The sequence below is a fragment of the Propithecus coquereli genome, unplaced genomic scaffold, assembly GCF_000956105.1.
Source record: "Propithecus coquereli isolate 6110/MARCELLA unplaced genomic scaffold, Pcoq_1.0 Scaffold104, whole genome shotgun sequence".
In the NCBI taxonomy this organism is placed as follows: Eukaryota; Metazoa; Chordata; class Mammalia; order Primates; family Indriidae; genus Propithecus; species Propithecus coquereli.
The window spans coordinates 1,648,415-1,659,356 of record NW_012134303.1 but is presented as its reverse complement, the minus strand read 5'-3'; the positions used below and the strand labels follow the sequence as shown (position 1 = coordinate 1,659,356).

At 47.6% G+C, this 10,942-nt stretch overlaps 1 protein-coding gene across 1 annotated transcript; it reads left to right on the top strand.

The window, feature by feature from the left end:
- The first annotated feature begins 1,462 nt into the window (after nucleotides 1–1,462).
- On the top strand, nucleotides 1,463–8,951 carry ESX1 (ESX homeobox 1). Its single transcript, XM_012644518.1, has 6 exons — nucleotides 1,463–1,544; nucleotides 1,732–2,152; nucleotides 3,402–3,447; nucleotides 6,654–6,995; nucleotides 7,413–7,537; nucleotides 8,747–8,951. Exons 1-6 carry the CDS (start codon nucleotides 1,463–1,465, stop codon nucleotides 8,949–8,951), a joined length of 1,221 nt encoding a protein of 406 aa, XP_012499972.1.
- Nucleotides 8,952–10,942: the final 1,991 nt, after the last annotated feature.

Sequence of the window (10,942 nt, the reverse complement as noted above, 5' to 3'; positions counted from 1 at the left end):
AGACCCCGTCTCTACTAAAAATAGAAAGAAATTAATCGGACAACTAAAAATATATAGAAAAAATTAGCCGGGCATGGTGGCGCATGCTTGTAGTCCTAGCTACTCGGGAGGCTGAGGCAGAAGGACGCTTGAGCCCAGGAGTTTGAGGTTGCTGTGAGCTAGGCTGACGCCACGGCACTCTAGCCCAGGCAAAAAGAGTGAGACTCTGTCTCCAAAAAAAGAAAAGAAAAGGGACGGAGAGGAGAAGAAAGTGGTAGTGGGGAAGGCGGGAACTCTCCCAGGTCTGCAGCACACGCCTGGACCCGGGAATACGCGCGCGCTTTTGGCGCCTGCAGAGCCGGCTTCTGCAAAGCGTGCTACTGTAAGAAGCGCAGCAAACGTTGCAAATGCCAGGAAGCAAAGGAGGGTGACCCTGTAGCATAAGCATTCTTGGATGCACTAAGCACTTGGTAAATTTCTATATTTGCACTCTGACCTGAGTTTGTTACTAAAAATCTTAAGTTCTCAGAGTGTTCTCAAGAGGCACGTGGGGTTCCTTGCAGCGTGCATCTGAGCAGCTGGACTGCATGCAAACCCAGCCTCAAACTCCCGCTCCCGGGTTGCACGGGTTGCGCGGGTTGCACGGTGGGCTCTGATTTTTAAAACCCAGAGCAAACAGCCTCCTAGCCAATCATTGCACCTTATCACTAGCACGATCTACGCGTGAACTTTGGGCGCGAACTGTACAGACCTGGACAGTCCTATCCATTAGTCACTACATTCTAGGAAGGGAAAATCATGCTCAGAGCCCAATGCAGGGTAGACTCACAACTTCGCTTTAGCATGCTTGGGCTGCTGAGCGCCCCGCATTTTCCCTAGCCCTACCTCTCTTTTCTTTCGGGAAGCAAAGAACACCGCGCCACGCGCAGGCTGCGGAACATCGAGGGTTGGGCGGAGGAACACTGTCTAGACCCTTCTCCCCGGGCTCCAGGAGCTAATGTGTAGTTTCGAGCCCCTCCGCCCCCAAATCGGTGTTCACACTCCAGGACACCCCCATCCTTCAATCAAGGACTCTGCCCTATTTGAGAGTAGTTAAGCTGCAAATCGGAGCCACCCTTCCCCGCACAGTATGCCCATTGCCAGCACCACTCTCGCACACACTCGCCCTATTTTCTTTATACTCCCTGGTCGCCTGTGCGCCCCCCATCGGGTCCCACTCCCATGAACTAGACATAGGGCGAATGCCAATAGAGGGCGTGTTTTGGGCGCCAGCGCGTACGCTATACGGGTACGTACCGTACCTATATATAAGAGCGCACGTCCCAAATCGCGCCAGAAAGAGGTCCCGGCGCCTGGAGAGCGCGCGGCCTCGCGGTCGGTCCCGCTCTAGCTGGCTCTAGCTGGAGTCCCGGGATCGCCGTCGCCGCGGACTCCAGCGCAGAGTCCGCAGAAGCGCACAGCTTCTTCGACAGCACTTAAAGGCATGGAGTCCGATTACGGACTCAGCCCCTATGGCGTCAGATGCCGCAGCCTGGGAGTCGGCCCTGACTGGGAAGAATTGCCGGGTCAGTGCCTGGGTAGGGACAGGTGTTTGCGCGAACTCCAGGAGAAGAACTTTCCTTGGGAGACGCGAGTGGACGGAATGCTGCGCGGTCGTCGCCGCTGCTCTAACATAGCGGTCCCTCGCCTCCTGCCCGCGCGCCGGAGGTTCCAACACCCTGGTCTCTCTCTTTTGCTTTCCTCCCTTCCCAGATGTGAAGCCTAACGTGGCCTCGCTGATGATTGGGATGGGAGAAGACGAGGGTCCACGGTCCGAACCTGAGGACGGAGCAGGAGCAGAAGACAACCCTGGCACCGAGGGGTCCGGCCACGAGCCCGAGCAACAGCAAGTGGAAGAGGGGTCCGGCCAGGAGCCCGAGCAACAGCAGGTGGAAGAGGGGTCCGGCCAGGAGCCCGAGCAACAGCAGGTGGAAGAGGGGTCCGGCCAGGAGCCCGAGGAACAGCAGGTGGAGCCGGATCCCCCGGCGGCGGCGGCGGCGGCGGCGGCGGCGGCGGAGGGGACACAGCCCCGGCAGAGGAAGCGGCGTCACTCCCGCACCGCGTTCACCCAGGTGCAGCAGCTGGAGCTGGAGAATTTTTTCCGTAACGTTCAATACCCCGACGTGACTGCACGGTAAGTGGCTTGCTGGGCGGAGGGGGGTTGGGTTCTTCCCGCGGGCCCCTTCAGACTCTCTCCCGGGACCCCTTCTGGGCGGAGGGGGGTTGGGTTCTTCCCGCGGGCGCCTTCGGACTCTATCCCGGGACCCCTTTTGGGCGGAGGGGGGCGTTGGGTTCTTCCCGCGGGCGCCTTCGGACTCTCCCGGGACCCCTTCTGGGCGGAGGGGGGTTGGGCTCTTCCCGCGGGCGTCTTCGGACTCTCTCCCGGGACCCCTTCCCCCATTCAGGAGCCAAAAGCCACGCACGAGGCTCAAGGGCGCCAAGCCCGCCCTTGGTCTCGGTGGGGAGGGGGCGTGGAGGGAGCGGTGCTGTAAGGTAGGGGCGGGACTAGGATGTTAGCAGCTGCAGCAGGGTCGGGTCCTGCTTTTATTTAAAACTTTGGTAGTTTGTTCATCCTGCATTTTTGCATTAATTTTGGTATTTTTGAATATTGCATTAAAATATTATTTTTCTTGATTATTGAGTTTCTTAGCTCCCTTTAAATTTTGCGCGCTAGGCGAGCGCGTCTCTCGCCTCACTCTAGTAACGGTCCTGCCACGTGGAGCGCGCTTTTACAACCAGGCGGCAGAGTTTTCAGCTTTCCGAAGCCAGCGACCCCCTTCCCTTTGCTAGCTTGCCCTGGAGCCTTTATGATCGTGATCCCCGTAGTATACGAAGGGACAGGCCTATTCTGGCCCGGTTGGAATGGGGAACCAGGACAGCTCGGTGTGGAGTTTCGGGACGCTCTTTCTGGCTTCGCTGTATTCAGCCTTCGCCCGCCAAAGAGTGGAAAAAAGAATTTCCCTAGGGCGCGCTTGGCTAAAGTGGTTTGGAGTTCCCTCCTTGAAAGTTCACCTCTCCCTTTTACAATAATCAGAAATAACTCTGGTTCAAAATAGTGCTTTAAAGGTGTTTTGGAATTTTATTTATTTTCACGGAGGGACCTCCCAAGAAAAGATGACCAGGGCGGTTCTCTTCTGTTCCACAAACTGAAGATACAAATAATACAAGATACGAATAATACTACCAAGCACTTTCACATATATTCCTTTTTTTCTATCTTATTTTAACAGCTAAGTTGTCCATGGGAAAACCCTCCCTAAAGCAAGCCTCAACTGTTTTACAGAAAACTGCACTGGGAGGTGGGGGATAGAAATAATGTTCATCCGTGTATTTCATTTTATCTACAACTCCAAATACTGAACATTTGCGATTTTCCCCCTCAGGGAGCAGCTTGCAGGACGCCTGGATTTGACTGAAGCCAAAGTGCAGGTCAGTGAATCTTGAAAAAGCCATTTAGCTGGGCAGCCATTCTAAAGCATGCTTTAGGTTTTAGTCCTGGACATTCTCAAGTTGGTGTATTTTGTTGTCTTTTCCATGTTTGGCAAACAAGTTTTGAATATTGGGGGCCTTGGTAGTAGAAAATGGGATAAGTAGACTCCAGATTATGAAAATTGCCCATGGCCAGAGGAAACATGATTTCCTAAAGGGAAAAAAATAGAACTTCTCTCCCTCCTTCCACATCTATCTGTCAGTCACTCTCTCTCTCTCTCCCCAAATATATATATACACACACGCACACACATAATATAATATGTGTGTATATGTATATGCACATATATACACATATACATATATATTCCAATAAATAACATTTGTTCCCTTCTGACATTAGTATCCCTTAGGGAGGATGTTAGTTCTCCCTAAAGGATTACTTCTATATGGATTGGTGTTTGGGGCTCAATCTGACCTGGAAAGTATTCAGATACACAGAAGAGCTGGGTTTTATAACAAGGTTCAATTGTACTAAATTATTTAAAATATTTCAAACCAGGCACCAGTTCTTAGCTAAAGGAGTGAATTTATAAATATTTGACGTTGAGGTAAAGGAGTAATTCACACACAGAACACAGTATGTAAGTATCTAATGTGTGTTTAGTTAAACTGAAGCTGATGAGGGGTGGGGCGATAGCGTATAGTCCAAGCGCCTGGTCCTCTTGCTGTTGTTTTTAAGTGTTTTGTAAAACAGTGTAGAGTGGCAGCCCTAAATTTTAATTTTTTGGAATACTTTGGAGAAAATTTTTTGATGTCAGCCTGCAAACACATCTAAAATGTTGCAGTTACAGTGGTGATGGGGAGAAGGTTTGTAAACTCCGGAAAATTGTCTTTTAAAAATGAAACAAAAATAGAAAAGAATACTTTTGAATAAAGTCTCACTGACCTAAGAAGAGTGGAAAGGTTAGAGAAGAAGTATATACAATCAAACATGCATTACAGATGCCACACAAATTCAACTTTGTGAAACTACCACACACATAAATGAATATTTTCTCTTTTTTTATGTGAATATCCTCTTGAAGAATTTCTAACATCAAAGATTTTTTTCCTTTTTAGTGGTATTTTGAAAAGGTGGGTTTTCTGGAATTTGACTGGTTGGGGGTTGCTCTCAATTTAGGCTAGATTCTTACCTGTGTTGATTTAAAATACTTTTTCATTTATTCAGGCAATGATGACTAATTTTGTAGGTCATGGGGTCAAAAGGTGACTATTTCAGATTATAGAAAACCACAGCTGCATCAAAGAAATATTTTCCAAAAATAAAAAATTAGGATGGGTTTACTAGCTTTGCCCCAGAATGGATGTATGAGTAAAGCGATGCAAATGCACTATATATCTGTTGGTAGTGTCCAGCAAAGCAGGCCACTGAATGCTGGTGTCCTCATGCTACAGGCTGGACTCACAGTCAGGCCTAGCCTCAGTTGGGATGACGAGCCTCTGCTTTCTCAGGCAAGCAAGGCAAACTCAGAGGAAAAGAAAAACTTAAGGTTTGCTGAGTTGCTTTTCCTTTTTCCTGGGTTTACATAGCCTTCTCAATGGATTTCTAGAAGGGAAAAAGAGCCAGAAAACACAAAGAAGGAAAAAGACAATATTCTCATCTGTTTCCAAACTTGATAGCATGAATCTCCCTTAAGGAATCTTTAATAGACACTCCCTCCTTTCTTTTGCAAATATAGTAGAACTGTTTTATGAAATCAGCATTGGGAATATAGGCCTAATGTGTGCCCATACCAAAAGTTGCCATCTGTTGGTTTTGATTATGTTTAAGGAGATTTGACCACTGGCACATTTGAATCTCTCCAAAAAGAACTCTGTAACACTGGCCTTATTCAGACTCTATATTCATGCAGCAGAAGGACCCCAAATCTCCTAAGATGGGAGAGAGAAAACATACCTTGAGGCAGGGAAAAGGGGTCTTTTGTCTAAATTAAAATTTGCAGTTTGGGAGCTTCCAAAAGGATTAAATACAATGTACACCTCATTAGTTAGTATGCTAAGAAGGCAGTAAAGTCTAATTGACAGCTTGTTTGTTGGTTTGTTAAGAGTTAGCAAACACTTGGGGAGGAACCTTTTTTGTGACCCCATCATCCACATTGTTATTGAACATCTTCCTAAAATGTGGAGTTGGACCTTCCTGCCTTAGAAATGAGTGATGGGATTGGGGTCTGTGGTTAAGGAGTGAGGCTGGCTGTGCCTAGGGTGCCCTGCCAGGCTGGGCAGCAGTAGCTTTGACCCAGAATCCTGAAACTGTAGCTAGAGCCGAATGAGCTGACCGAGTCCTGAGCCCAGGAAGGTTTGGTGGGTAGGGCAGTTTGGAACATGCAAAATTGACAATAGGGTACCCAAAGTCTTGTCCAGGAAAAGGATTTTGAGAGTCTAGTGAATTTGGATGCAGTCAGGCTAAACTTTCCTTAACACTATAGGCTAAAATAACAAGGCAGTGTCTGGGGATTCAGCAACTCTCATGTCCCAGCAATACAAACCATGAAAGTCCCTGGGACCCCCGTGATGAGTCTCCTTGACATAGCACCACCTGTTTAATTCTCGAGAAGTTTCAGAGGAGGGGTGAGTCCTTAAACATCCTTGAAGGAAATCTGTCTAAAAATCTAACGTGCTCCTCTTTATTAATTACTTCAGACTGAAGATGGGCTTTTCAAACAGGGAGTGGTTCCCTCAATATGACCTTAATTGGGGTCCCCTTTTTACGTTGTGTTCAGCCTCCCCAACAACCAGGGTGACACTATCCCTAAAGAGAAGGGGCCAGAAGCAGCTGGACAGCTGATGATCCAACATCTCTTTCCCCTGTTACCAGGCTTGAACATTAACAGCAGGGACCTGATGCAATACATCAGCTAGCCCTGCATCCAAGATCTAGAAAAACCCATTAAGGACTAGTAAAAGTGGGAGGAGAGAGACAAAGCAATGTGCCATGCTCTGGACTAGGCTAGCTCACTAAGGGTTAGCTGATGGGAGGACTTGAGCCATTTACTTCCCTAAGATATTTCAACAATAAGAAAATATCTTAACCTGTTGCAGTGTAAAATTTCAATGGCATATAGAATTGCATGTTGTGTGCTTTTTCTGTTATGACATTGACTGTCCAGTATACTAAACTCATCCTTTTTCCCCCTCTGATGAAGGTTTGGTTTCAGAACAGAAGGGCCAAGTGGAGACGTCATCAGAGGGCACAAATGTTGAGGGATATGGCCCCTGTTGCCGTGGGCCCCCCTGTGGAGATGATCATGAATGGGCCCTATAATCCCATCCCTGTTCTGGAGCCTGCTTGGAGATATGTTCCTCTGATGCAAAGGCCACTTGGGCCACCTGTGCTACCTGGGCCACCTGGGCCACCTATGCCACCTGGGCCACCCATGATACCTGGGCCACCTATGCCACCTGGGCCACCCATGAGGCCTGGGCCACCCATGATGCCTAGGCCACCCATGGTACCTGGGCCACCCATGATGCCTGGGCCACCCATGGTACCTGGGCCACCCATAGTACCTAGGCCACCTGGGCCTCCCATTGGCCTGGCTTCTGTACACGTGGCATGGGCCCCTGCCAACAATGGTCATCATGCAGGTCCCATTTTCTAAAGTATCTTCATGACAGTTTTTTGCAAAGTATTTCTCTGCCAGATACAAATTGTGCACAGCACAGTATCAAAAGAATTCATTAGATACCTGTTAAAATGAATTGAGTGTCATGTTTTTGTAAGACACATAATTTCATTTTCAATAAAGGTGTGAACTAGCAGTGTATTGGTTTTGGGTGTCAAATGGGGTTAGTGGGGTATGGATGGGAATTGCTAAGGGGGAATGTAAGTGGAATGGTGAAGAGGCCCCTTTTTATCAAATGATATCCCTAAATCGCCATCAGTAGGCCCTGCACATCACCAGTTCACCAAGTACCCGTGGCAGGTTTATACTGACCGGCACATTTCTTCTTCCACATCAACCCCCCCAATCCCCAACCCCACCCTGCCCCTTGGGAGCACATACATGCATGTGCGGGATGGGAAAGGGTGAGTCTCTAATGAGAGAACAGTCCATTTCCAGGCAGGGCCGTGTTCCATTTATGCGAAGGAGCAGGCTAACCTCCTGGACTCTAAGGGAAACCTAAGAGGCTACTCACAGGCCCTTGAGGGGAGGTGACAGTCAAACACCCCAGTACTCTCCAAATTCTGTTCACTGCCCCCCATTTTGTGGAGGAGATGGGGGAATAGGAACCATTCTGGTCCAGAGGTTCTGCAACTTCAAGGGAGACACAAGAGGGGACTCCATCAAAACCAGAAAGAGGCTCTTCTCTCTTTTCTCTGCCTCCAGCCCAGGAGAACCTATTACTGTAGCTTCCTCAGCTAGGAAGCAGACAATCACACCTTCAAGTGTGTTTTTTCACCTTCAACATCTTCGAGAGAATCCCAGGTTCCTGCTGATTAAACACGGAAAGGGAAACTTTTGGTTTAGTGTTGCTCAAAGCAAAAGATGGTCCCCTGAGCAATATTCCAGAATAATCTGTCATTAAAAAGAAGCAGTCAGACCTTTGCCATATTCATGTTGCCTTCTTCATGCAAATCTGCCTGGGTAGGAGACAAGGGTGGGGAGAGGCCAGGCCCACTAATTTTAAGACATTTAATTTTTTAGTAGAGCCTTTGCTTTTGAGCAATTTCTAGCAATTTGTGGTAATTTTATGAACACAGTCATGCTATGAAATGATGGCAATGGCTTCAGATAAGGGTGTTACGTTTATGCTAGAATTTCCTCTCACAGGGAGTGAGCCGGAGGTGGGGTATCAAAACAAGTTTCACAACGGTTACGTGCTCCCAGTTTGAAGGGAGACTCTGTTTTCTCCAGAAAGCATACATTTTTTTGCAGTGTTGTGTGATGCTTTTTGTGCCTTTCTTCCCTGCCTTCACACGTGTGGATGTCAAGCATAGCAAAGCAGCTGTATCTAATGTGAGACTTCTGCAGCACGGAGGTTGTCACTACCCCAGAGGCCCCAGTCCCTGACAGGACAAGAATATCCAGGAAGGCACCTAGGCACGCCCATTGCCACCTCACGGGGTGTTTTTGTTTGTTTGTTTGTTTGTTTTTTTATTTCAGCATATCATGGGGGTACAGATGTTTAGGTTATGTATGTTGCCCTTGCCTCCCGACTCCCCCCCCCCACCGGGTGTTTTCTGAACCCAGCCATTTTTATTTCCCTTTCTTGACCCCTTTTTGTTAAGCATCAGGTTTCTAAATGCTTTAAGTCTTCTTGGAGGTACAGCGTCTGTGTCTGTACAAATAAGGGCTCCAGGATCCTATCCGGCCTTGCCACCCAGACTCGCAAAGCCAGACGGCATCCAGCATGCAAATCGCACAGTTACCTCTGCCATCGAGTCTGACCCAGACAACATTTTTTCCATCTCGGGCTTCCTGGAAGAAGCAACAAGGTGAATACCCTTTCCCATAAGTGGAAGGGGTCTTCAAGAGACATTCATACTATTTTTTAAGTTGTATCTACTTCCAGGTGCCCGATGATTTAAGGAAGGGTGGTGGGATGGGGACAGGAAATACACAAAACATTCCTGCAGAGAAAAAGTTCCCTGGGTCTCGGTTTTAAAAGGGAGAGGTCTTCTAAAATCATCCCACAAAGAGTATTTCTCTTAAAGTGCAGTTCAAGTTCCCTAAGACATGGACAAGAAATTATTCTAATATAAGGAAATTAATTTCTTAAAAATCTTTACAACCGGCTATCAGCAAATATGTTTACCTGTGATAGGTGGTCTTTGCAGATGTTAGTTTTGGCTGGAAAGTTACAAACCCAATCTCAGGAGTGCAGGCACTTCAGCATTTGACAGTAATATAATTTCTGGATTTGCTAGTGCTTTCTAAAGTTGTTTCACATTGAAGAATGCATGCAGGGGAGTTTTCACAACAGTAACTTTCATGGTCAAATTAAGCAGGGAGAAGGTATGAGCTATTTGGGGGGACAAAAAAAAGCCTTTTTTGCTTAAAACTAGATTACTATAACCTGGATCTTGTTTCAAATAGATGTGATCAGAACCTTGGAGATCTAACTTGGAAGTGCCTAAGAATCAAAATCCCAAGCCATCATTTAGACTACAAGTACTTAGAAAAATGGGCAAGGAAGGGAGGGACTAGAAATAATTCTTTAGCTGAGAATACAAGTGTCTCTCTTGAGATAGATTTGAAAGGTGACTTTTTAAACAGAAGAGTTACAGTAAATATATACAAAATAGGAGAACAGAGTTTGATCTGAAGTATTTTCAAAAGAGTAGGCATTTGCCTGCATTCTGATCATGAGGTGTTAAAATTGGGCATGCTCCAAGCATTTATGGATGTATTATTTTTCCTCCCAATCGTCTGGGGCTGACTACTCTAGGAATTATTGGAAACCTGAAGGTAATATATGGTGCTTAAATAGAATCCTTTACTACATTTTATGATTGGTAAATCCAACTTTGTCTAACTTGAATTCCTGTAGCCCAGGGGCTCCTATTGATGGAAGTGGAGGAGTTAGTGCAAAGTGGTGCGTAGAGCTTGGACTGGCGTTCTCAGACCTTGAGTGGACACTCTGGAGGCGACAACATAACCCTCATCACATACCCTTCTTCCTGAGGGTGCTACATGAAGCTGTTTTCAGGGGGATTCATCTAAGACTTTCCTAACACTCCCTCCCCATTAGTCAAGGCAGTAGGGTGACCCAAACAGAATGAACGTTTGCCTCAGACAGCTTCCCCCTTTCCCAGCAGACACTTTGAGGTACCTTCACACAAGATCACCTTAAATTTGTCAACGTTCATGAGTCCTGCAGTAAAGGGATGGCAACCACAGAAAACCAGACCTCTTGTTTTGTGCCACTCTTCCAAGCATTGGGCCTTTCTTCTTCTGGGGGACACTCGATTTAAAGGAAGAGACCATGGTATTGTTTCTGAACAGTCATCCGGTGACGCCCTTCATTTTACAGATGAGAGCCACAGGCTCCGAGCAGTGGCATGGCCTGCCTGAGGTGGCATGCAGAGTTCATCTCAGAGAAGGCCATGCCCTCCCCTGGCGGCCAGGATTGCCCAGCGAGGGGCAGCACACAGCAAGCAGCGCAGGCACAGCTCCTCGGTGTCCATCACCTCCAGCTGCCCATCTTTCCTTCAAGGGGCTGTAAACTCAGAGCTCCTTCCCAAGCCTCGGCACTGGGCCATTTTACCTCTAGGAAAAGTAAGCAACTTCTCGTGAAGGCATGCAGGATCCCAGTGTCCACTCTTGAACGCTGAACAGCAGGGGCTTGAGAGAGTGATGCAATTTGTACCCTCCTCACAAAAGGCCGAGTGTGCTTCCACTACAATAACCCTCATTTCCCCCAATCCCCTTGCAAAGCTGTGCTTGCCAACTGGCAGCACAACACATAAGCAACAGCCAGCTCTGGGCTT